This window comes from Bombus huntii, chromosome 4, assembly GCF_024542735.1.
Source record: "Bombus huntii isolate Logan2020A chromosome 4, iyBomHunt1.1, whole genome shotgun sequence".
NCBI lineage: Eukaryota > Metazoa > Arthropoda > Insecta > Hymenoptera > Apidae > Bombus > Bombus huntii.
In genome coordinates this window covers 12,780,929-12,807,077 of record NC_066241.1, presented here as the reverse complement: position 1 = coordinate 12,807,077, position 26,149 = coordinate 12,780,929, and the positions used below count along the sequence as shown (strand labels likewise).

Sequence of the window (26,149 nt, the reverse complement as noted above, 5' to 3'; positions counted from 1 at the left end):
AATGCTTTAGAAGAAAGAAATGTACCAAATAAATATACATTGAAAATAAAATTAATAATAAAAAATAAATAAATTTTAATATTGGATGAAGTTCAAATTACATTGCAAAATTTAAATTCTCTATGCTAAATATGAAATACATATTCATCATATATTCGAAGATTAGCACAACTAATAAGAGACTGTTTCCAGAGCTCTCCTTCGCTACTTAAATGCACGAGGAAGTGCTTGACTCAGGTCTATAAGAACACCGCAAATCATTGCGTACCTGAAACTTTAGTGAGTCGTTACTCGTTGGCCATCGTCCCTTTTTTTTTTGCTGCGATGGATACTGATGTTGAATCCTGTTTAAAAGACTGGAACGACCTAGCACAAGAGTACAAGGAATTAGAAGTAAGATAATTTTTTGTTAATCCTGGGTACTGATGTTGTCGGTGGTTTAAACGTTGGACCATTTTCTATGAGGTTAAGTGTATTTTTTATTTATCCATAATCGCAACCGGTGCATAAAAATACTTTTATATAATATTTCCTGAAATTAAAAAACCCTTTTTTCGAAAATATATTCATAAACGTGTTTGAAATACTATCACGAAACATTTCTTTGTTCTTTTCGTTACTGTTCATTGTTTAATCAATACATTTGGAACAAACAATATTTCTCCATATTGTGTGAGGTATTTTGAATATTAATGATGTTTCAACGTCATCAATATTTCAATTTTGTTAACAGGCATTGAACAAAGAATATCTTGCAAAATTAGAGGAAGTAAGTGAACTTCAAGCAAAATGTTTGAAAGGAATTTCTCACCAAAAATACCGGATGAGTATAATATCAAAATCATTGAAACAGTAAGTAATTGTTTTAGTACGTATATACTTTTTCAATTAATTTTCTTCAAATAATTGAATATATTCTCATTTAACTTTAGGTTACATGCGAGCGAAGCACAAAAAAGTTTAAGCAAAGAGATGGCTAAAAGAAAACAGCAGTTACATGAAATAGAACAAACATTACCAAAACCAAATGGCACATATCTTCAAATTATTTTAGGCAATGTTAATGTTTCCATTTTAAACAAAAATGATAAGTAAGGATGACAGTAATAGTCATTTATCCAACAGACAAAACATTATAGGACGTATATTTGAACATCTCATTTATCTTTCAGGTTCAAATATAAAGATGAATATGAAAAATTTAAATTAGTCCTTTCTGTAATCGGTTTTATTTTATCTATGTTAAATCTGGTAACTAATGTCAGGTAATATATATTATTTATTTTGTATCGAAACAGAAAGTATATTTATAACAACCTCTTATTGGTAATATCTGTTGCAGAACTTTGGAACTTAGTTTTATGTTCCTTTTAGTCTGGTATTATTGTACATTGACAATAAGGGAAAGTATATTAAAAGTAAATGGTTCAAGAATAAAAGGTTGGTGGAGATTTCACCATTTCTTTTCGACTGTAGTATCTGGTCTGTTATTAGTATGGCCTAACACAGGGCCATGGTATGCATTTAGGCAACAATTTATGTGGTTCAATGTTTACATCAGTATGTTATTTATCAAAAATTTATCCAACAATTTCTTTTATTTACATAAAATATAGTATGTTTTATTTGCAGGTGTAGTACAGTCTCTGCAATTTTGTTATCAGCGGGGTGTTTTGTATCGGTTGAAAGCATTAGGTGAAAGGCATAATATGGATATTACTATCGAAGGTTTCCATTCATGGATGTGGCGTGGATTATCGTTTTTATTGCCATTCCTTTTTGTTGGATATGTATTTCAGTTATACAATGCATATGTCTTATACACATTAGTATCCCATCCAGAAGCTACATGGCATGTTCCAGTTCTTAGTGGTATGTTCTTGGTATTGTTCCTAGGTAATACAATAACAACTACCATGGTAATTCGTCAAAAACTAAGAGAACGCGTTAAATATCACTTTGCTGGAGTATTTTTCTCCAAAACTGAACGAAAAAAGGAAGTAAATGGGGAAAAGGAAGTGAAAGCTCAGAAATGCGAGTGAAATAAAATTAACGAGAGTTTTTTAATCAGTCGAGTATGATAAAAAGATTAATGAAATATGGAATGAATATTCACGAATAAGAAAAATGCAAATGTCAGGCAGAACTATAATGAAGAAATGCAAATAAAATAAATATATCGATTAACTCTGACTAAAGAATACCAACCAAAAGTAAACAAAACACTGGAAAACTCTTCCATGGATTGTCGTCTTTCTATCACTCTCATTAACACAAGACCCATTTAAAATATATGTACTAACTTGTAATGTAGAAATGAATTATTTGGAAGTATTCTTTTTGTATGCCTTTCCACATCAAGTTTACTTTTCTAGATATCAACAAAATTACGCGTATTTACTATTAATTTAAGAAAAAATTAAAGTGTATTAATATATCCTTTTAAAACAGCAATTTTATGTAGCAATTTAGTAAAAAATTTGTTCACGTTCTATCTTCTAAAAAAGTGTTCCTTGAGGATGTTATATTTTATACTTGCTAACATTTAAATTCATGTTGAAATTTAAATTTATTTCTCTCAGAAATGATATATAAACAAATTTTGTTTGTGTCAAAACATAAATATACCTTGTACGTGTACCAAGAGAAAAAGAAAAATGGTCTCACACGTAATGTTATATTCACATAGGAGTACACATGCGCCTATATGTGTGCATGTTATTATGTACTATTATGACAATTTAATTAGAACAATATATGTTCACGCACACACCCGTATACTCATGGGATACTTATGCTAGTTACAGCTAATAGTCACTTATAATTATCATGCATGACATTTTGCACATTTGTGTAATATAAACTTATTTGTTTTGTTCTTAATATATTTATTAAATTATATATGTAAATAAAAATATGTAACTCGCCTAATATTAAATAAAATAATACATTTTCAATCATACGTGTCTACATGACCGTGTACGTATATTTGTGCTTATATTTCTATTGATGCAGAAAATCAATAAAATAAAACAATCTCATAGCTAATAGCGAATACATATATCAACTTACATTCCAAATTTTATAAAAAAAAATAGCGATTTATTGCGTAAAAAAATCATGAAATATCCTATCTGTAATGAAGCTATTTTTTTGCAATTCATTATTGTTAGTACGTTATTTTTATTAAATGTGTGTATAATACGTTTTTATCTCATGTATGAGAAATATATGATTTTATATGATAGTTGTAATTTTATTTATAATATTAATTGCATTACATTGCATAAGTATTCATGACGATGTAAATTCATCGCAATCATTGTTACCAATGTACGTAATAACGGATGTAACAAGTAAAAGTGTGTAGGTGTGCCGATAGTTCTCCGAAGTAAGTGTAAGCAGTAAGTACACCACTAGAAAGACGTCAGTCGCGAAACGTAATAAACGCATTTTCTCTATTCTCTGCAATCTATGTTCAGGTATTTTGAAAAATAGTCAAATAATATTTCCTTCTAAGTAAAATGCCTGTAAAAATATCTTGGCCGGTTGTGGCAGCTGTTATTTATCCGAATATAGGAGGATGGGCTGGAAGTTATATCACTAGAAAAAATATCAAACCCTGGTATGAGGTAATTAAATCGATTAATCGTTAGAACTACTCAAATCCAGTAGTGGAACATGGAGTCAGAAAATTTTAGCCAATAAATTTAATTTATGAACAAATATACATAGAGAGTGGTATAAAACTTTGTAATATACTAACAAATACTAGTTTTGAATATTATTTCTAATAAAATAACAAAAGTCCCGATTACTGTATCTATTAATTAAAATTGATTATGTTCAATTTTTACTCGGTTAAAATAAGGATTTATTTCTAAATAAATTATATATTTCTCCGTTTTATTTTATTATATTAAATGCTTGAAAAAATCTCATATATTCAGCAACTTAAAGAATATTGTAAGATAGAGATTCTTATCTAAGAACAGAACACGCGAATCATATATTATCGTGTGAATACATGCGATATAGGAATAGGAAAAAAACGTTGCATCGGAGCTCTTTCTGTCCTTGTCTAATGAGATATGCACAGTAACGCTGCTTGTTGATCGGTGTTGTGCTTTCATATTTATTGTAAGCGTTATTAGAGAAAAACACAAGAGGCTTGTATGTAGCGTTCTCTTTTTATCCCTACATCGCTTTTTCAGAGAGATTCATTCGTTTTTAATATACTACAATGTATCTTCACTTTTGACCATTGGTTACATTAAAATTCTTTTCAAATGAAGTTAGTTTTAATAAAATAATAAATGTTTTAAATCATATTTAACAGTCTTTAAAAAGACCATGTTGGACTCCACCAAACTGGGCATTCGCTCCAGTATGGACAACCCTTTATTGCACAATGGGGTATTCTTCATATTTAGTATGGAGAGATGGTGGTGGTTTCAGGGAAGCAATAGTACCTCTTTCTATTTATGGAACTAATTTAATACTAAATTGGTCTTGGACACCACTGTTCTTTGGATTACACAAGATAAAATGGGTATTTTGATAGAAATAAATATATCACAGATTTTAATTACCTTTCCATTTATCTCCTTTTATGCTTTTAGGCTTTGTATGAAATTGTTTTATTATGGGGAAGTACTGTAGCAATGGGTATGTGTTTTTATCATGTGAATTCACTTGCTGGTTGGTTGACTATTCCATATTTAGCATGGGCTACTCTTGCTACAGCATTGAATTACACAATTTATAAGGATAACAAACCAAGTATTGAACCAGCTGTGGATGAAAAGAAAAAATAATATACTTGGTGATACTTCTGTAGCAAACAACATTAATATAGATCACCTAATGAAAACAATACTTTACTCTTGTTTTTTTAACAGTTACTATATCACTATTATCTTATTTGATAAGAAACATGCCTTGCATTGAACGCACAATGCTATTAGTATACACATGTTTATTGTTTGATATGAAATAAAGGTTAGTCATAAAGTTAATCAACCATACGTACATTACAATATATATATATAATATAATATCTATATTATATATATAATTTAATTTCATTGTTCGCATTATTAATAAATCATATAAAGAAACTTGTACAGAATCACTTTCGTACTCTTCCACGGGGTAATCTACCCTATTCTGTGTAAGATCTAACAAAGTTACTATATATGTTATCTTAAATTTGCTTCTTTCTACAATGTCATCTTTGTAGCAAGGTCTTAATGATTAATGAGTTAACAGTTTTTATACAGAATAGGGCAGAATATCTTACAGAAAAGAGATATCGAGCACGGTACAGGTTTGGGCGGGTCGCTGCACTCTGCTGCCATTTTTCACAAGCGCTATGTAGGATCGGTTGCATAAATGTAACCTTGTTGTTGAAGTACGTATAGGCGTTTTTCAACAGCATCTTTATCTAAAATAAAATATATACATTTTAATATCTTGATTAAAAATAGGAATATATATTCTACAATAAAAAAAATATATAAAATACATTTAATAAGGAGGGCTCTATCCTGACTGTGGCTGACATGTTGCGATAAAGAATGGAGCAATATCTGTGCTGTATGATACCGCTGAAAACATTCTGCAGGGTTGCCAAACAATTCGTCTAGTGCTGCTGACTGACACTGTTAAAAATATAGTTTTTCATAAATATATCTATTTCATAGGTATATTTTTACCTAGTTAAAAAAAAAAAGAAAGTAAAAGAAATTTCCCAGATACTTACCATTTGAATGGCATGGTTGTAAAGAATTTTATCTGCAGTAGCTCCTGTCTGATGAAGAAGCCCAGCACTATTGAGCTGTTTACATTCTGAGAGGCACGTTCTGAATTTTTCGTTCATTGTATTCACAACTGAAATATAATCATCTCTATATATTATTATATTTAATATACAATAATTATTCATAATTATAATAAACGAAAATTACCTTCTTTAACGGTAGTAGTTGGCTGCAACCGACCAGCGTTAAGTTGTTGAGTTGCAAGATTTAGTCCAGAACTGAGCCACTGAAGAGCTCTAACAAGTAAAATTACTTGTTCTGCTCTCCTCCTTGTTGCAGCAGTGCTTGCTTGTTCGATACCACCCAAAGGCGCACCTAAAGGTCCTGCTCTTGTTCTTGCTACTTCACATACACATTCGCATAATGCAACAACAAAGTTTAACTTCGCTAATATTTCGTTGTGTTCTCGTTCCAAAAGCGTCTCCTCTGGAAGTTCAGGTGCAAAGAACGTCAGTGGTCGATCATCTGTTATCGTAGGATTTACTTCTGGTAGGAGATTTTGGAAACTACCCGCCTCTGTAAATATAGTACCAAAAAAAAGAGTGAAGATATTGACTAATTTAACATAAAATATTTCTCCTGCTGTAGCACAAACAATTTGTAAATAATATAAAATGCGTACCAGATATTTCAGGAAGTGTAACAGCTCTTGTTCCAAAAGGAATAACTGGCGAATGCCTCAATGTGTTGTTATTATCCTGAAATGCTCTCGATGTAGGAGAACCTAACACTGCCAATGGTCCTGTTAGTAATGGCGAAGATGCACTATTATTTCCAGTCGAACGCCTTAATGGTGACGTCCCACTGGAAGTATGTGAATGCCTTGCAACAGGACTAACTTGCCACGTATTTGGTGGTGGAGGTGTTTCACTTAATCTGAAAATAATCACAGTTAAAAAAGATGATACACATATGACAAATAAAATAATTTATACCAATAAAAAATTAGTATACCTTCTACTGGGTGGTGTACCAATGACAAATTGAACACTGGGTGGACTAAGAGAGCCAATATCAGGAGCATGACTTCTATGAGTATCCACACTGCGTTTCATACTTATAGGTTGCGAGCGAGGAACAACACTACTTCCCGATCGTACATTTGTAGAAGGAGATGATGGTTGTGCAATACTTCTTTGAGATGGAACGGGAATTGGCTCAGAAATGGGAAGGAAGCATGGTCGTGGTGGACTCACTGCCTCTCTACTAGTTTGTTTGATATATCTAATCAATTAATAACAATATTAAAAACACATATAATAATAAATAAAATAAAAGATAAATAGAAATTCTTTGTATAAAATGTTATTAAATTACGTACTTTACTTGTTGTGTGTTGGGATTATTGTCTGTGTCACTACTGAGATCACTTGGCACAAGCACAAAGTCATCTTCAGGGCTGGAACACGGACTGGTTGTTTCTGGCTCTGATCTTGTAACAGCCGTAGCTCCTTCTTGAATCGCTAATGTTCCTGGAGAAGCAGGAAGTTCAGCAGGAACTGGACTAGGGCTTTCCCTGGAACCTTGAAGGAAAGGATGTCCAAAGAATTCATCAAAAGGCATACGATCTCTAGCATTACGTCTTAATAAGCCCATTAAAAGATCTGATAACTCAGGTGAAGTTCCGGGTGGGATTCTAAAATATAAGCAATTAAAACAAAAAAGAAAATGAATATAAGCTTCTCTTTTCAGCAAAAGCACATAAGTATATTACAACATACTTAGGTCCAAGATTTGCATTTTTCTCATAAAACAGTTTTAAAGCCTGAGGTGTGTGAGCTTGAAATGGAGCTTTCCCAGTAAGACATTGAAAAACTATTGTTCCTAAAGACCAGAGATCTGCTTTCGCATCATACTGAAGTGACATTATAACTTCTGGTGCCATATACATAGGTGAACCACATAATGTTGCAGCCATTACACCATCTTGTAAGAACCTAGCAAACCCAAAATCCGCTGGAACAGAAAAGTATAATTTAGAACCCTTTTTCTTTACTTATCCCTTCAATTTAGATAAATTTAAACTTTTTTTTCATGTGGTACAATACGTATTAAAGAAATAAAGAAATAAATACTTGCCAATTTTTAATGTTATTTGATGTGGCTGTGGACAAGCCTTACCACAATTATGACTGAGTAAAATATTTTGTGGTTTAAGATCTCTGTGAACTACACCTTTGGCATGTAGTGCTTTCATCGCACCTGCTAATTGCTTTAGAAACACTCTGATAGTATCTTCAGAAAGAGTTCCTTTTGCTAATTAATGAAAAATGAAATAATAGAGTAAATATAGTTGATCTTTAGCTCGTGTAAATATCATTTCAATGTTTTAATAAGACTTTTTTTTTATAGAAAACATACCACTTAAATAATCAGCTAAATCCCCACCATTACAATACTCCATAACCAGGAAGACATTATAATTAGACTCCTAAACAGTAAGTTCATAATTAAACCAATATCAATACTATTATATAATATTTACAAAGAAAGTAAAGATATTTAATGCTTACTAACCTAAGTATTATGTGCTAATTCTCATTGTACTAACCTTGCAGTCCAATAATGCAACAACATTTTCATGATGTAATTCTGTTAGTTCCTGAAACATAATGTTTCAGTCAGCAACCAAACTCATTATGCAGTTGTTATTGAAATATGAAACATTTAAACTGTTTCTTAACCACAGATAATTCTTATTAAAAAATATATGTATTAGTTTTAAACATTCAAACTTCCTTATAGTAAATATTATTGTTCTTATTAATAATTAGTGTAAGATACATAAGTATCTTACGATTACTTTACAATTTTTTATTTCAGATGAATAACATGAGAAAGATCATGTTTCTTTATAAGTTAAGTAAAGGCAATTCTTTTATAATATAAGTCAAATACAAACATTGAATGTATCTCAAAATATAGATACAATAGCACAAATTACAAACCTTCAGAATCTTGATTTCTTTTCCAAGTAGATTCTGTGATTTTGCCAAACTTTTTTTGGTGATACTTTTGATTGCCACTACAAAATTTGGTTTCTACAAAACAAAAAGGACCATATATAATCACCAACACATATAATAATTGCAGATCACTTAAGAAAACATAATAAATCACACTTTTCATGTTTTACAGAGAAAAGTAACATCAAAATTATAAAATCAATGCAAATAGACTTATCATGTTCTTTTTCTGTTGTCTTCAATTGTGATGGTGAAATCTAGTTTCCACAAAACAAAAAGGAACACATGTAATCACCAACACATGTAATTGAAGATCACGGGAGAAAAACATAATAAATCACACTTTTCATGTTTTACAGAGGAAACTAGCATCAAAATTATAAAATCAAAACAAATAAGCTTATCATGTTCTTTATCTGTGGTCTTCAATTATGATCAAAGTTTGGTTGATTCACTCCTTTTTATAATTTCATTGACGATCATGATTTTCAATGATCGAGAAAAAACAAGAAAACTCACTTTACGATGTCTACCTCTGAAGACGACGGCAAATGCGCCGTGGCCTATCAGATCTTTCGTGTTGTACTCGTAGTCGCCGACGATTTCCATTGTTGATCGTAATTTCTCGGCGATCGAGAATCTTTCACCGATCTTTAACAAGCAAGGTCAACAGTTTATAAACATAGCACGACAGGCTAGGAAGATGCATTGCCTGCGGAGAGAGAGATCGATACGTGTTGTAAGAAAAGTTGCGGTCCGTAGGATTTTCTGTTCGGTATCAGTCCTATTCTCCGACGATCTTCTTCAAAGACTTAATCAACCTCGGTCATCGGTCTACATTTTGTCCACCCTTATGAATCACATCGATCATTAACTCGAATCACCACACTGATGGTAGTGTATACTTGCAAAATACAAAACACTACGGAGTACGCACTCAGACGTACAGTTGCCTTTGCAAGATGTCAGACGATTCCGTACAGAGGTCGTGTTAATGTTCACAGGTATGTGACTATCGTATTAGAGGCCCGCGACTTAAAATTTCTTCAAATTTGTTTGTGAGTGAATATGAGGCTTACCATAAAATTTGAAAGGGTTTAACATGAGTAGATTGCGGATTTTTATGCAAATTTATATTCCTGCAAATATAATTAACAAAGTAGGATCTCGGTAAAAATTGTTTTACCTATCAAGTATTAGTTGGATATTTTATATAACTTTTCATATCAAATGCATTCTGTTTAAGAATGGAATTTTGCACTCGCAAATTTCATATAAATGCATAAAAATAAGGATATCGTACAAATTTTTAATGAAAATTGTATTCTTATTTCAACTCTATATGGTATGTATTATATGTATATGTACTTTTAAGTATTTTGTACTGCTAATAAATAGAATTTTATATAAAGTTTGATATTTGGAATTGAATTTGTACTACATTTTATAATGAAATTAAATATATATATATCTTTCACTTTATATTCTATAAAATTTAAAGGAAATTGTAAAGTTTTAAATGAAAATAATTTTGCAATTAGAGTTGCTAAAATTAGATTTTATATATATTTCGATTAATATCATTTTCATATTAAATCATTTAATAAAAAGAAATAAAAAAAAATTTAGAATTGAAATAAAATATTTTCCAGAATAAAATTTGATAATCGTTGCTAAATAGTTAATTATAATTTATCTTACGTCTATTTAGAATGTTAAAATTATGAACAATTAAATTATGAGCAATTAAATGCTATTATATATTTCTCTTTACGTCTTCCTTTATTAATTAAATTGTAATATTTAATCGCTAAATGTCAGAAAGTGTTAAATAATAGTAACTAATCAATAACACTGTAAATATATTTTGCTTTTTATCTTTATAACTATCGAGTAACGTATGGGGGCTACAACTTACCAATATACAGTCTTGCAAGATCTAAAATATAACTATAGTCAGCTGTGGTCCCTGAGCGCGTGTCATGCACACGACATATACTTATATTGGAATCAAATATTTGTATCTGAAGAATAACGATAAATATGAGCACCTAACCTTACTATATATTTGTGATTTGGAAATATAAGAGAGAATCACAGTTAAATATTGTTTGAATATTTAATATGGAAGTGTGAGTAACTATCTTTTCGTATTTATAATTGTTTTAGTGAGTAACTATTAAAAACTTTCAGAATAAATTTTATGTTAGGCTCAAAGATTGCTCAGCTTGTTTAAGCAATTATGAGGTTCTAAATATTCTGCAAAATATAAAATCAAATAAAAAACAAAAAATGAAACAAAATCAGTTGGCAAGTATAACGTATCAGACTATAAGATATTTAGAAAAGACTCCATGTAAAAGGCAAACACCTGAAAAAATTAGAGGACTTCTACAAGCATTGGAACCTTATAAACTAACAAAGTGCGAGAAATTAACTCTTTTAAATATGTGTCCTAAAACACCTCTTGAAATACAACTGGTAATATAAAATGCGTGATAAGAAATATAATATTTGAAAGTACATATAATTATGTATATATATATTTTTTAGATTATAGAGGATAGTGAAGACCGTTTGACCGATGATGAAGTAAATTCTTTACTTCAAGTAGTAGGAAATTTCTTAGGTGAAGATGAACAAGATGGATAGCATGGTTTTACTACTTTAACTGTACAAAGTTCTTAAAAACATTTTATATACTTTATGTACATTTTATTTATATTAAACAGAAATGGAAATGATATAATATTAAATACATTGTGCAAATAAACTTTCGGTTTGCTCATTATCTTTTATGATCCCCCAGGTCATCTATGGAATCTTCATCAATCTAAAAATTTGTTAAATATCATAGATTGTGTATTTTTAATATCATTCAAAAAAACAATTATTGTTCTTACTTGTGGCCACTTTTCTGGAATTACTTCAAATAGTTCATCTTTTACATCCCCTTGTATAACTATTTCATCGTCTCCTGTTACGCTAGATCCACATGCAAATTTACTACCAAAAAACTTTGCAGCTACTTTTAGATCTATGTCTGTAAATTAATATGCATAAAGTTTTAATTTTACAGCTAAGCAACTATCTTGTTTAGAAAAAAAATGAATTGCTATGAATAAGCATTTTATATTACCAAAAGTGCTGAGACCAGTAACAACTGTAACAGATTTCTTTTTCCCTCTAGGTGCTCTAGATACGGTCACTAATTTTGGAACATCTTCTTTTTTCTTTGTCTTAAGCATGCCTTTGCCACCACGTTTTTGTCGTTTCTTTTCATCTTCACCTCCACCTGCCTCTGTAGTAGTATCTTCTACTGCTCACAAGTAAATAAAATTTATAGTATGATAATAGAACTTACAATTTAGAATAACAATATAGAAATTATAATTACCTAATTTAACTTTCTCAAATTCTGTTGGTAAATTCCTTTCTAGCCACTGCTTACACTTTTCATATTCTGGATAATATTCACAATACTGTGATGCAAATGGGAATTACATTTTCAAAAAATCCAAGTATTAACTTTTTGTCATACAGTATAAATTTCAGATACCAATTGTTTAAGATTGCCTTACCTCGATGGGAAGAGAACAATTTCCACAATATTGTACTTGTATCGGATAACTGACATTAGGATCAGGTCCTAAACGCAAATTTGAAGATTCCTCTGCCGACATTCTATCAAGACACCTAACCTTACAGTTTCCTGTAGTTTGATACGAATTTACTAAATAACAAATTAATCCCTTATTAATTTCTTCAATTAATTTTCTTTTTTCAATATGTTTTTGTACTCCTGTAATACCTTTCTTAAATAAGGTCCAGACAATTTCTTATTCAAATGAGTAGTCACATAAGGTTAGCAATCCGATATCTAGTAATTTTAATTCCGTTTTGTTAGGTGCCAAAAAACGATTTCATTTCTACCAATTTCTACCAACGAAGGAACGTTCTAATAACGTCCAACTTCAAAAGGAACCATACTGTTTGATACACCGGCAAGGACAAATAATAACCGTTCAAAGAACGTCGAGGGGTGGATCACGTGACGAGAAGCACCAATCAGAGGAGGTGATTCGATAAACCGCTAGACAAGGCAACCAATCGTGTGTATTAGACTTTGTACTTCGTTCGAAACGCACGTGCAATACAGAAAAGCGGCTCGGTGTGCCTCAGAGTTAGTGTGCTGCCTTGTGAAAAGAGTCGGACGTCGTTTTTACGGTATAATTTCAACGAAGTGTGCGCGCGTGTTATTGTGAATAATAAGCACGTGCCTGTTTCTAGAGTCGTGTGAAAGCTTGATAAAAATTGTCAAAGAAAAATGACATTGGTCACACAAATAGAGACCACCACGGAAAATGGGAGTATGAAAATCCCTCTGCTCAATGGCAATGAGAAAGGAGCCAGTACTGGTTAGTATACTCATGATTTTAGAACCGGCGACCATCAATTTTCTTATTTCTCATGGTTAAGCAGGGTACGGCCGATCATGTTATATAATGATTCGATCAGGTTACCATGTTCTATCCGTTTTAATGTGCGTTTTTAACGATGCCGCTTCAGTCAAAAGCCGGGCCTTCTGTGTTATGTAACGCGCGAATTGCGCGAATCTATGTATTGCAGGGTCATGTGAGCCACACATAACTTTTACGAGAGAAAAACTAGCAGAAGACACGACCTAAACTAGCAGACGAATCTTATTCCTTTTGTCGGCCCTATTATTACCAAGAGATAATGATTTCGTTTTTCTCATAATTAGTCGTAACCCTTGCCCCTCATTTTGCAAGCAATTATACATGAACGCATAAATGTATCGTTTGACATGCTTCTTCCTTCGAAGATGCACCTTTCAATCGATGTACAGTCTCCATTTAACCTTTCCTTACTTTCCGCATTTTCCGTTGGTGTTGAGATAGAAATACATTATTTGTATTAAGGATATTTGCTTGTAGCACGTGATTAGTTTCTCTCTGGATGATGAAACCATGTTACCTGCCCTGTTTAATTCATTTCAATACATCTCTCTTTATTTCAAAATTTTCACACTCGTAAAACGTCGTTCGCTAGCTTGTTATTATTATTTTCTATTATTATCCTGTTATGTCTGTAAATGTTAAATAACTACTAAACTGCTGAACAGATAAGTATTTTTGTGTACTGAAAGAATAGAATCTAAATAGAAATTTATTTATAAGTATTGTGACACTTATACTTAGCAATGTTCTAGTAATTTTTTGCTATTTTGTATAGTTTTGTATAGTTTATTGCGTTCTGAGTATTTTTACTTATTTGAATTTCCCTTAAATGCACAAATATACCTAATTTAATGATTATTGATCATCAGATTAAGATAATCTTTCATTTAGTGATATTCATATTTTCGTCATATATACATAGTTATTATTGGTTTGTACTAGGCAGAGGATATTTAGGAACAATGAGAATTATGTAAATTATATTGCACAATTGTCTCTCTTTTCTCGTTAATGGTAGTTCAGTTTAAATGACCTTATGGTACATGTTTAAGCTCATTTTTAAACTCTAATGGTCAATGAAAAGTGAATATGTTTATTTTGAGAAAGAGCTATAAATTTTCTAGAGACGTATTATTCATCACTGTCGATTGACGCTAGACCCTTTCTGTTAATTTGCTCTTGTTTTAGAACTCATTTCGTGAAAAAAAGAACCGAAGGAAAACACGTGCATGTTAATGACCTCTCGCACATAGGCGTAGAAACGAGGAAATTTTAAATTATGAAAAATGTGTCTGAAATGTTCAAATACTATTTAACGAAATACCTTTATTGTGAAATTTATTCTATTTTAATTTTTTTGGTAGATGCATTGCAAAATATATTTAATATAACTATATGTCAATTTAACTATAATATTTTGTACTTGATGATTTCTTCTGTAATTAAAATACGTTTTCTCTATTTTTTTGAATGAGATGAAAGGAATAATAAAAGTAAAAAGGGCTAAATTTAAACGATGCTAGGACAGTGATAGTTTTATAAAGGGTCACGTGTTTTGAAAGAACAATAGTGAATTACGAAGAATTATCGATAGCAGGGGTTATCGGTATTCCTTCTGACGTTGTTTCCCTTACGTCTTTGGTTTCTGATACACTAAAATGATATTTTAACAAATATCTCGTACAATTTGGGAATTTCTTAAATTACATTTACAATATTACATTACAATAATCGTCTCTCACTATATATATATATATACACACGCACGCGGCATAAATAGTAGTCTTAAACATATAATTAGTGCTAAAGGTAGTCGCACAAAATATTGTGGCTTATTAATATAGTAAATAACCGACTTCAAATATTTTGGTGATCTTCACGAAGTGTATGCTTCCAATAAATATCTTGTAACCTTCATATCCATTTTCAAATTGGTTTCAAAGTTTACCGATATAATATCGATAGTCTTGCCTGTTTACAGTGTTAACGAAATTTTAGTTCCATATAATGCACATAATATATTCATTAAAAATTTCTGTATGTGTATATTTCTGACTATATATATATATATATATGCACATTTAACAATTACATGAACATGAACAGGTTATCGATTACTTGTATTTTCTTAAACATGTCGTAAAATGGTTATGTAAGAATTTTTACATCTTATGAAAAATTCTGTTATTGAAATATCTTTTGACAAAGCCTTTTTTATCGTTTATGTACGAAAAATATAGAATTATTGATTATGTTACGGGATTGTTTGTTAAGTTTGGTAAAATGATTCATTGTTTCCGTTATCTATGGTATTTCTTATGTCGAAGCTAGTTGTTTTGAATATGTATTAAAGTTTAAGATTTGTAGAGATTCTTATCAACCTATTTATGTATAATCGCTTCGTAAATGGTTTCGAAACTTGTCAAGTTTTTCTGATTGTAATAACGAAACGAAAAATATTATATCTTCTGGTATGTGTAAGTCAATGGTTAGTACTTATCGAGTTCGATGTTTACATATCGATTGAAATGGCTGCGATTGTAACTCGTCTATTGTCAACAGATCGCTATTCTGCTTTGATCGATCTTATTTCCAATTGATTTTCGAATCTTCTTATTCATTAATGATATTATCAATCTTTTTCTTTATTAATGAATATAAAGACAGTTCCATGATATTATATTCATCTTTTTATCGTTAAAAACTATTAAATTAAGATGTATGAATATGTTTTCTGCTTCTATCATTTCGTTTTTATATAATAAGTTAAATATATGTAATAACTTTATATGATAGGTTAAATTATTTTTTGCCATCAAATAATATGAATTCTTTTACTTTCACAACTTTTTATTATTGCTTGATTTTTCTTAGTTTTTAAAAGATAGAATTTTAGAAGAATCCCTTAAGCAAGATAAGAGATACAAGATCGTTTTGAGAAAGCCTTATCTTTTTCACGTTTTCATTTTTTTATCTCCGAATCTTTCTCACGGCTAAATTTTTTATCTTCTTTCTTAGTAATAGAGAAATCCAAAAAAGGAGGATCGTTTTCGTACAAACCAGTAAGATGTATGATAAGAATGCGATAAAGCAATCGGTGTCTAAGATAAATTGCTGTAACTTGATAGTACATGAATACATATATTCATAAGACGATGCAATCGAACGATTTAATTTTCACGATAAGAAATGTGTTAGAATAAATCTGATAAAAATATGGTGTTGTACATATCGTTATAACTATAAAACAGTTCATTTATTAAATATTGCTGTAGAACAAGATTCGTACAATTCCTCATAGAAATTTCATGTTAACCTTGTTGCAAAAATAAATGTTATCATGTGTATAATTTCCATATAGCATTGAAATTATTTGCTTGCAAAATTATCGATAAAGATAGTTTAACACGTTGATTGCTACGAGAATTTATGTATTCTTTATAATATATAATTTTATTATATATAGATATGTTTATTATTTATAAACTATACCACAACACTTAATTTTTCCAAAATATTATATTCTATTTGCACATTTTTTCTGATGTTATCTAAATCAAAATAAATAAAAAATGTAAATAAATTTTTTTATTCAGCGAAATTTATCTTATTTTAATCATTCTAAAAAATTTACGTACATGGTATCGTATGTCACCAATGACCTTCGTGCCGCTCAACGTGTCAGAGGAAATCATTATATGCATAAAGAAATACTGCAGCTACATATTCCGAAGATTGTTCGCTTTTAATTTTCTTTCGATCTTGACAATCATAGATGAACGCCCTCTAAGATTAATAAGATTTTGATTGGAGATAACTCGATGAAAAATCGATAACTGCTTCAAATAAACCAGCATGAATGGATATAAGTACTTGAAAACAAACATAATTTTAGCCTTATACATATCATTTTTATTAAATCTTTTTGATTCAGTTATTACGTTACATAATTTCTAAATTCGTAATAAATATTCAACGTTTATTTATTTTAAAATACCCGAGTACTGAAATATTTATTTAAAATTGTAATGTTTATAATATTTTTATTTTTGTTCCTCTTTTTAACAAAATTTGTATGTACGAAAGTGGAATTTAAAAAGATATTTATAATCATTTATTGCATCAACACATATATATTTTAAATTCAATTTCCATCTTTTGGACTGTAATTTCAACGAAAGAAAAACGTTTGGTTTCATATTAAAACAATAATTTGAGAAAAGGCGATATATTAGAAATAGTAGCTATATAATATATAGAAATCATTATTAGATAAATAATATCTGCTTAAGAGATTAAGTACATAAAAAAATTTTCCGCGTAGAGTAATGCACAGCCAATCCATACAGAAAAAACTATAATCTAATCAAACATTAAAATAGAATTTCAATTCAACTTTATCCATTTATCACACACAATACCTATTATGCACAAACAAATAAATACTTATTTCAATTCTGTTTGTTTTTTCTTTTCCTTCTCCATTCATTTATCTAGTAATGTTTATACTATCAATATACTGATCTTATTTAAATTTGGTGGTAAATTTTTATTCTATATTTTCGACTTCTTTTTTCGCCTAGAATCACCCCCTTTCCGCTTGTACCACCAATTACCAACCACCCTGTATAAATATGTAATATATTGTTTATTTTTGTAATTATTCTGATCTGTAATCATCAGTAGATAGTGGATTTTTATGCAATTTTATAATAATAATAATAATTTATTTTTCAGCTCTTCGATTATGAAAAAAGTCTTGGTTTACGATTGTTATTTTTATTTGTCTTGCACTTTTAATCGTAAAACTTTTATGCAATTTTATATTTTTATCAATATAACTAACGATTTGTCTCATGTATTTAATTTTATGACAAGTTTCCTACTTTAGATGTTTTATACATTTATGCATATTTTTTTCATTCATGAAGCTCTAAAAAATGTCCTTATGAAGAGTCATATATATCGTTTTACATTATCTTTCACATAAAATTCTTATATTGTAACTTTACTAGGTATATGAAATATATGTCAAGGTATATGAAATTTTAAACATTAATTGTAGAAAATATAGAGGAAAATTACATTCAAAGAACGATGTGCATGAGTACACATTTCAATGCGTGTATTCTCTGTATTTTTGAGTCTTCAAACTTCTCATACATGCATATAAATCCGTATTCTAATCATCATCAAATTCTATCATTCTAGAAAGACATCAAAGTTCAATATTTTATCAATTAAAATTTGATTCTGCATACTCTCTTAACTTATTCATGCACACGTTCAATTGTTACCGAATTATATGCAGATCATTACAGAGCGAAGGCCAGTAAAGATCAAGGTTTCACAGATCCAAATTATTTGAAACATGTTAGAGTATTTTAGACGTGCCGTCATCATAGGGTTACAGTAGTCACTGATAAGCAAGCCACACTCTCTGTAAATTGTAATTAATATTATAACTGCCTAACATCGGCGTATGCCAGAAATGGATGTATATTGCAAACATAGTATCGATAAAATTAGTACGGCATTTGAGTGCAGACTATTTACATTGCCGTTTATTTATAAGTACATTGGTGAATGCAAGTGGCAGCCCCACGGATATCCACCGTCGTATCTAGTCGAAAATGCGCCTTGTTTCCATGGAAATAACGCGTGGACTCAGTTATTCGTATCGTTGTCACCGTTGTCTACATTGAAACATAGATCGTTAATATCCATTTTAAAAGAAAAGAAAATATTACGTTTCATCTAACATATTATCAAAATTAATAAGGTAAAACGTTTGTTATTATTTTTACTTGTTTTATTATTTTTTTGGTTCTTGAGAATTATTCGGTGAAGCCACTATGAAATTGATAATATAATATTTGAAATAAATTATTTTATTGTCATATTGTTAGTTATTATTTTGCTTGTTTTATAATTTCACTGATTCTTGAAAATCGTTCGATAAAATAATTGCATAAATAATCATAATTCTGTAAAATAACAAAATAATATTCTGAACAATATTCTGTAAAATAACAAGTCTGATATAATTCTATAGATATTTCTTTAGTAAAGTAGTACTTAGCAAATACTGTAAATTTACGATAAAATCGCAAATTAACTTTCGGGGATAATATATATAAGTAAAAATAATCTAATGATAAAAACTATCAATCAGTAAGATACTCATAGCTCTGGTATGTGTTACATAAGCTAAAAGCAAAATTGTTGCTATTTTATTTATTGTTGATATTTGATTTATATTTAATGTTTAATATATCCTCGATTAGTAAAAATTGTTCATTTGCTTCATTTGATATACTTTTTTTATAAACTCCAATGTTTGAATAAAAATTTATTAATTCGTGGTTTGTATTTTAGATCTAAAGGAAGTTGTAGAGGAAACCGGAAATGTGAGCACGACTGCGAAGAATGTCGTTGAAAAGGGCGAAGTCGAAGCTACGAAAGAGAAAGGGAATGAAAAAGAGAAGGAGAAAGAAGAAGACAAGAATAAGAAGAATGACAAAAGCGAGAAAGAAGATAGTGATAAGGATGCTGGAAGCGAGCAAGAAATACTTCTCATTCAGGATATGGGATTCACTGTTAAGATCATCTGTCCAAATGCTGAGCCCTTTGATATCCAAGTTTCCAGTATGGAGTTGGTTCAGGTAACTAATCATCCATTCAAGAATTTCGTTTCCTATGACAACAATTAATAAAAAACAAGTTAATAAAGAAGATTAGATAATAAATTTTATTATCTTTTAGGAAATCCATCAATTACTCATGGATCGCGAGGACACCTGCCATCGCACATGTTTTTCCCTTCAATTCGATGGTAACACACTGGATAACTTTGCTGAGCTGAAGAATATTGAAGGCCTAAAAGAAGGTTCCATTATTAAAGTTGTGGAAGAACCGTATACAATGCGAGAAGCTCGTATACATGTCAGGCACGTGCGAGATTTATTAAAATCTGTGGATCCTGCGGATGCTTACAATGGCGTCGAATGTAGTAGTTTATCATTTTTAAATGTGGTTACTAATGGCGACATCCTTGAGAAGAAGAAGAGCAGAGCAGATTCGGTTGATTGTACTCCACCTGATTATATTATACCTGGCTGTAAAGACAGGCCATTACTACCTCTACAACCTCAAGCCAAAGAACAAAAATGCCCTCCTTGTTTAAAAGTAACTGATATAACATATCTATAAATAAATTATTTACTTTGTCTAATTTATTATTAATATAAATATTTAATTTATTAATTTATTTATTGTAGGTATTAACAACATCTGGGTGGAATCCACCACCCGGTCACAGAAAGCTTCACGGTGATTTATTATATCTACATGTGGTAACGTTAGAAGACAAGCAATATTATTTGACTGCATGTGTCAGAGGTTTCTTCCTCAATCAATCGACAAAGGAAGTATTTAATCCGAAACCAGCGACTCCGAGTCATTTGTGTCATAGTTTAATTGAACTACTGAACCAGCTCAGTCCGGCTTTTAAACGTGGTTTCACTGCTATGCAAAGACGAAGAACGCAGAGACATCCATTTGAACGAGTAGCTGCACCTTATCAACTTTATGCCTGGTGTGCGCCTCAAATTGAACATACAATCGATGCAATACGCGCTGAAGATAGTATGTTTCGTTTTATACAAATTAATAAAACTCTTTCATATTAAGTGCTGTATTAGTCATACATACGTATAACATGCAATACTTGAATTAGATTTTTTCATTACGAGATATATGTTTTACTATTATTACTTCTACTGACTTTAAATTAATTGGCTAGTTAAGGTGTTAATTGTGTTGCATCACGAGTACACACGATTCTATGTTTAATCATTCATCTTATTTATTTGCATACAGCTTTCTCTTCTAAGTTGGGGTACGAAGAACATATTCCCGGTCAAACTCGAGATTGGAACGAGGAGTTGCAAACAACGAGAGAGTTACCTCGTAAGAACTTGCCTGAAAGACTACTTAGAGAACGTGCTGTCTTTAAAGTATGTCAAAACTTGACATATTAATTGCATTTCGATATGTTGTTCCAGTAATACGAATTGAGTTTCATGAATGACGTGTTTAGGTTCACAGTGATTTTGTCACTGCTGCTACTCGAGGTGCAGTAGCCGTGATAGACGGTAACGTAATGGCAATAAACCCTGGTGAGGAGGCAAAGATGCAAATGTTTATTTGGAACAATATTTTCTTCTCTCTTGGATTCGATGTCAGGGATCATTACAAAGAACTTGGCGGCGATGCAGCTGCTTTCGTCGCGCCTAAAAACGATTTACAAGGTCTTAGAGTATATGCTGCTATTGATCTACCCGGCCCTTATACGCTTGGTACCGTTGTAATCGATTACAGGTTTGTAGGAAATTAGACACACGCATTCCTTTCATCACATTATTTGTACGACGTGGATATTTTGTAGCGGATCATTTGTACATACTTGTTCAGTATTCTATCGCAACTTACATCTCGATCGAAAGGATGTTAAGTTTTCGTGGTAATCACTCGTATTCCTCTGCATAGAGGATATCGTGTCACCGCTCAGTCAATCATCCCTGGAATCTTGGAACGCGAGCAGGAGCAATCTGTTGTTTATGGTTCTATAGATTTTGGGAAAACGGTTATCTCGCATCCAAAGTATCTTGAATTGGTTAGTTTACAATAATGCTTTTTTGTAATTTCTGAAGAGTATTTATCTAGAACTTTATATCACATGTGTATTATGTTTTATAGTTGAACAAAACTGGTCAACTATTAAAAATTCTTCCTCATAAAGTTATCAATGATGTTGGGGAGGAGGTTGAACTTTGCAGCAGTGTAGAATGCAAAGGTATAATCGGAAATGACTCTCGACATTATGTGTTGGATTTATTACGAACTTTTCCTCCTGATGTCAATTTTCTTAAATGTAAGTTTATATAACTAACGAAAAGTTCAAAATTAATTACTGCTATCATTATTGTTAAACTTTTACTCTGATTTTTGTAGTGGAAGGTGTTGAACTGAGTAAAGAAGCTAGAGCTTTAGGTTTTCCAATTGAGCACAAGCATAAATTAGCCTGTCTTCGTCAGGAATTGATTGACTCCTTTGTTGAAGCTAGATACGTGCAATTTATTAAACACGTCGCTTTTCATCTACAACAACTTACATCTGTAAGAAAAGTACAGAAGGAAAATGAAACCACTATTAAAGTAAACAAAATTTTTCAAACTTTATAGTAAATATTAGTTTCAAACATTGTTATTATTTGGCATTGTATTAATTTTAGGAAGATAAAAAGGAAGAATTGAATGTCGTTGCAGTGGATAGTAACAAAGAAGATTCTTCTCATACTCTAATAGAAACGGATGAAGCCAAAAAGATCGTGGAAAGTATAACTGACTCTATCACTGGTGGAGAGAAGCAAGAGTGTATGTAACTTAATTATTCTTTTTAATTTATAATGTTTTACTTCAATTCTTCATTTAAATCTTTTTTTTTAAGTGGAAGAAAGTACAAAAGAAGTAGTTCGCAGTGCAGCAGCAGCAGTTGGTAGCCTACGGGAAGCCGAATTTGATGTCAGGTTTAACCCAGACGTATTTTCTCCGGGTGTTAAACATCCAGATCCAGATGGGCCTGCTTTAAAAAAACAAAGACAATTGGTGCAAGATGCGGCCGACTTTTTACTTACCGTACAAATACCCACTTTTGTATGTTTTGATATAGAATACTTTTATATTTAATACATCGATACAATTTTGTATACAAAAAATATATATTTAGTTCAATTTTTTTATTACAGATACGAGAATGCTTAGATCATACAGCTGCTGCAATGGATGGCAGCATATTGGTAGAAGCTTTACATGGTAAAGGCATCAACGTACGATACCTTGGTAAATTAGCAGACATGTTATCTACTGTTCCACAACTGCAATATCTGAAACGTATTGCTGTTTCGGAACTTATTTTACGCTCGGCGAAACACATTTTTACATTTTATATGCAGGTATATTTATTAAAATTGAAATTAAAGTGGTTATTTTAAATTTTATAAACGTAAGAACCTAATACTTTTTTTAGGGTACAGAATTAATGAGTCTTTCTGCAGCTATTAGTCATTTCTTAAATTGCTTATTCTCTTCTGCACAAATCATTCATCCACAACAAAATCTAGAAGAGGTATGGCAACATTTATTTATCAATTAAATAATATCAATAGTCGAAATAATTTTCTACATAAAAGTTTATATAATTTTCGGTTTCAGCTTCAAAGTAAAACTGCCAAACGACGCAATAAAAGAAAAGGTAGAAATAACGGTCCACAACAGTCTGAAGTGGAATGGGCTTCCTTAACGCCTAAATCTCTTTGGCAACAAATTAAAGCAGATTTGAAGAGTTATTATGATTGGGAAGCACCATGTCCGGAATCGTTGGATGCCACGATAGAACATTTTCACCTTCAGAAAATTTCATTGCTTCGTAATTTCTGTATAAAGACTGGTATTCAAATTTTGTTACGTGAATATAACTTCGAGAATAAGAACAGAGCCACGTTCTTCGAAGAAGATATACTTAATATATTCCCTGTTGTGAAGCATATCAATCCTAGAGTAAGTAATGCATTTAGGATACAAAAAATAAGTCATATAGAAATTTTCATAATAAGTTATTAGAAATTATTCTATTACTTCATTTAGGCTAGTGATGCATATAATTTCTATACAACTGGACAAAGCAAAATTCAACAAGGTTATTTGAAAGATGGATATGAACTGATTAGCGAGGCACTCAATTTATTGAATAATGTATATGGTGCAATGCATCCCGAAATTGCACAGTGTCTTAGAATGCTTGCGCGATTGAATTACATAATGGGTGAGCATGGAGAAGCTCTTGCCACTCAACAAAAGGCAGTCCTTATGTCAGAAAGAGTCAACGGTATAGATCATCCATATACTATTATTGAATATGTAGGTATAAAGTAAACGCACTTAATTAATGATTAAATATATGTAATAATTGCAATTATTCTAATATTATTTTTCTATTTGTCAACAGATCCGTCTAGCCCTATATTCTTTTGCCAATGGCCAAGTCTCTGTGTCACTTAGGTTATTATATAGAGCACGTTATTTAGCCTTACTAGTTTGTGGCGAAGACCACCCAGAAGTAGCACTTCTTGACGTGAGTATCTATGCGAATACTAAAAATTCTAAAGCTTTAATACCTTTAACCTTGACCAACGTTAATTGTTTGTTTAGAGCAATATTTCATTGATTCTTCATGCTGTCGGAGAATATGAATTGTCGCTCCGATTTTTGGAGCATGCTTTGGCTCTAAACCTTCGATATCACGGGCCACGATCTTTGAAAGTTGCTGTTTCTTATCATCTTGTCGCAAGAACTCAATCTTGTATGGGTGATTTTCGAGCGGCTTTAAATAACGAGAAGGAAACCTACGCTATTTATAAGCAACAGTTAGGCGAGGATCATGAAAAAACCAAAGAGAGTAGCGACTGTTTGAGACATTTAACGCAACAGGCCGTAGTTCTACAGAAAAAGATGAACGAAATTTATACTGGGAAATCCGGTGTAAGCCTACCACCGATTCAGGTGCAACCGCCCAGTATGGGATCCGTACTTGATATGTTGAATGTAATCAATGGTATTCTATTTGTTCAAATCAGCCAACAGGATATTGAAAATTTTAAAGCGGAAATAGAGAAACGACAGAAAGAACAAACACCTGACAGGGAGATAAAGGCGCTTCAAAATGGAAACAAGAAAAACGAGAAGGAGAATAAGAAAGAAGAAAAAGACAATAATAAGAAAGAGGAGAAAGAGAATAAGAAGAACGAAAAAGAAAGCAAAAAAGAAGATAAAGAGAATAAAAAGGACGAGAAAGAGAATAAGAAAATAGAAAAGAAAGCGGAAGCACAGAAAGAATTGAACAAGTTGGAGGAAAACAAAACAGTGTTAGAGCCAATAGTAGCAGAGAGCTGAGCTCGCTTTAAACCGCTAATGATGATACTTAGTAGTTTTTTCTGAATCCTAGTCTTTCCCTGCCCGCGTCCGATCTTTTTTTAAGAGTAACGCGAGTACGGCATGTATAACTGATTGGGATAAAATGAAAATGGGAAGTGTTTGCTCGAGATAAGGATCGTTATTTGATGTATCGTATATACGTTTATAAAGTGCTATCGGAATCGAACTTTTATAGTGTGGCGATCAACAGCATAGGTGAAACATTTCGAAAGAGTTAGATTTCCTAATGGCTCGCGATGCTCAACTACAATACGCCAGGCTACAGAATTTATTTGACTGACTTATAACTGCATATAATACATACACGAAAAAAATTGATTCTTCACGTATGTAAATAATTCTAAATGAAAAAATTTATTGCCTTAGCACTTGCTTATCCAAATCTATTCGTAATTTGATGTATGAATTTCACAAATTATTGGACAGATAAAAAGAGAGTATGATTTGATAAAAATATAAATAAATATCTGTGTCGCCTAATATTGTCGCGTTTTTCAAAAGGCTCAATTAATTTTATATCATAACGATAAAAGTTATGGATATTGCATACGTTACTCTTCTATCGATTGACGAAATAGTAAACTAATATTTGTTCCAGCGTATTGCACAATTGCTGCTGAAACTCGAAGGAAATGCATTGTACCAGTAAAATTAAAATGCTACGATAATTATTTGTAAAACAAATAATGGACTTTATTATCGTAGAATATAAGTCAATTGTTTTTTCCTACACTTTCGATAGGTTATTTTATTACTACATATTTGAAATCATTATTTTGTTCCATTTAGGCATTGCTGTCACTTTCCCACTTTAGTTGTCATCATTG

At 31.1% G+C, this 26,149-nt stretch overlaps 6 protein-coding genes and 1 long non-coding RNA gene across 13 annotated transcripts; 4 read left to right on the top strand and 3 right to left on the bottom strand.

Moving 5' to 3' along the window:
* Positions 1-189: 189 nt before the first annotated feature.
* Positions 190-2,960, top strand: LOC126864961 (transmembrane protein 120 homolog). 2 transcript variants are annotated; one of them, XM_050616911.1, is made up of 6 exons: positions 190-393; positions 734-852; positions 933-1,091; positions 1,173-1,265; positions 1,343-1,560; positions 1,633-2,960. In XM_050616911.1, the coding sequence occupies exons 1-6, from the start codon at positions 325-327 to the stop codon at positions 2,040-2,042; spliced, it is 1,068 nt and encodes a 355-aa protein (XP_050472868.1). In that variant the 5' UTR covers positions 190-324; the 3' UTR covers positions 2,043-2,960. The 2 variants fall into 2 exon arrangements, with proteins under 2 accessions (XP_050472868.1, XP_050472870.1); XM_050616913.1 differs by having other exon boundaries at positions 195-465.
* Positions 2,961-3,238: 278 nt separating this feature from the next.
* LOC126864964 (translocator protein) lies at positions 3,239-5,018 on the top strand. 2 transcript variants are annotated; one of them, XM_050616919.1, is made up of 4 exons: positions 3,239-3,391; positions 3,483-3,632; positions 4,340-4,552; positions 4,623-5,018. In XM_050616919.1, exons 2-4 carry the CDS (start codon positions 3,525-3,527, stop codon positions 4,815-4,817), a joined length of 516 nt encoding a protein of 171 aa, XP_050472876.1. In that variant the 5' UTR covers positions 3,239-3,391; positions 3,483-3,524; the 3' UTR covers positions 4,818-5,018. The 2 variants fall into 2 exon arrangements, with proteins under 2 accessions (XP_050472876.1, XP_050472875.1); XM_050616918.1 differs by having other exon boundaries at positions 3,277-3,404.
* LOC126864957 (serine/threonine-protein kinase unc-51) lies at positions 4,962-9,950 on the bottom strand. The gene is made up of 13 exons (XM_050616908.1): positions 9,308-9,950; positions 8,771-8,863; positions 8,374-8,424; positions 8,184-8,253; positions 7,902-8,078; positions 7,544-7,778; positions 7,144-7,458; positions 6,777-7,046; positions 6,445-6,698; positions 5,970-6,338; positions 5,765-5,892; positions 5,528-5,663; positions 4,962-5,446 (listed from the first exon to the last, which is right to left on the bottom strand). The coding sequence occupies exons 1-13, from the start codon at positions 9,395-9,397 to the stop codon at positions 5,373-5,375; spliced, it is 2,262 nt and encodes a 753-aa protein (XP_050472865.1). The 5' UTR covers positions 9,398-9,950; the 3' UTR covers positions 4,962-5,372.
* Positions 9,951-10,676: 726 nt separating this feature from the next.
* Positions 10,677-11,561, top strand: LOC126864965 (DNA-directed RNA polymerase III subunit RPC9). The gene is made up of 3 exons (XM_050616920.1): positions 10,677-10,920; positions 10,999-11,269; positions 11,342-11,561. Exons 1-3 carry the CDS (start codon positions 10,913-10,915, stop codon positions 11,438-11,440), a joined length of 378 nt encoding a protein of 125 aa, XP_050472877.1. The 5' UTR covers positions 10,677-10,912; the 3' UTR covers positions 11,441-11,561.
* On the bottom strand, positions 11,467-12,756 carry LOC126864963 (density-regulated protein homolog). Of its 2 annotated transcripts, none has more exons than XM_050616916.1 (6): positions 12,600-12,756; positions 12,370-12,521; positions 12,186-12,270; positions 11,928-12,107; positions 11,692-11,831; positions 11,467-11,621 (listed from the first exon to the last, which is right to left on the bottom strand). In XM_050616916.1, exons 2-6 carry the CDS (start codon positions 12,469-12,471, stop codon positions 11,577-11,579), a joined length of 552 nt encoding a protein of 183 aa, XP_050472873.1. In that variant the 5' UTR covers positions 12,472-12,521; positions 12,600-12,756; the 3' UTR covers positions 11,467-11,576. The 2 variants fall into 2 exon arrangements, with proteins under 2 accessions (XP_050472873.1, XP_050472874.1); XM_050616917.1 differs by having other exon boundaries at positions 12,370-12,500; positions 12,600-12,747.
* A 166-nt stretch (positions 12,757-12,922) lies between these two features.
* Positions 12,923-26,054, top strand: LOC126864955 (clustered mitochondria protein homolog). Its single transcript, XM_050616897.1, is given in 18 exon segments — positions 12,923-13,015; positions 13,079-13,206; positions 19,648-19,934; positions 20,035-20,457; positions 20,550-20,916; positions 21,151-21,287; positions 21,371-21,651; positions 21,820-21,946; positions 22,030-22,204; positions 22,285-22,487; positions 22,565-22,706; positions 22,780-22,985; positions 23,078-23,284; positions 23,359-23,475; positions 23,478-23,888; positions 23,976-24,248; positions 24,337-24,462; positions 24,540-26,054. Coding segments are annotated over 17 exon segments (4,314 nt in total). The 5' UTR covers positions 12,923-13,015; positions 13,079-13,115; the 3' UTR covers positions 25,281-26,054.
* Positions 16,099-19,051, bottom strand: LOC126864970 (uncharacterized). 4 transcript variants are annotated; one of them, XR_007689403.1, is made up of 4 exons: positions 18,826-19,051; positions 18,531-18,709; positions 16,908-17,055; positions 16,099-16,820 (listed from the first exon to the last, which is right to left on the bottom strand). It is a non-coding gene; the product is annotated as an uncharacterized LOC126864970 (long non-coding RNA). The 4 variants fall into 4 exon arrangements; XR_007689401.1 differs by lacking the exon at positions 18,826-19,051 and having other exon boundaries at positions 18,531-18,819; XR_007689404.1 differs by lacking the exon at positions 18,826-19,051 and having other exon boundaries at positions 18,540-18,819.
* Positions 26,055-26,149: the final 95 nt, after the last annotated feature.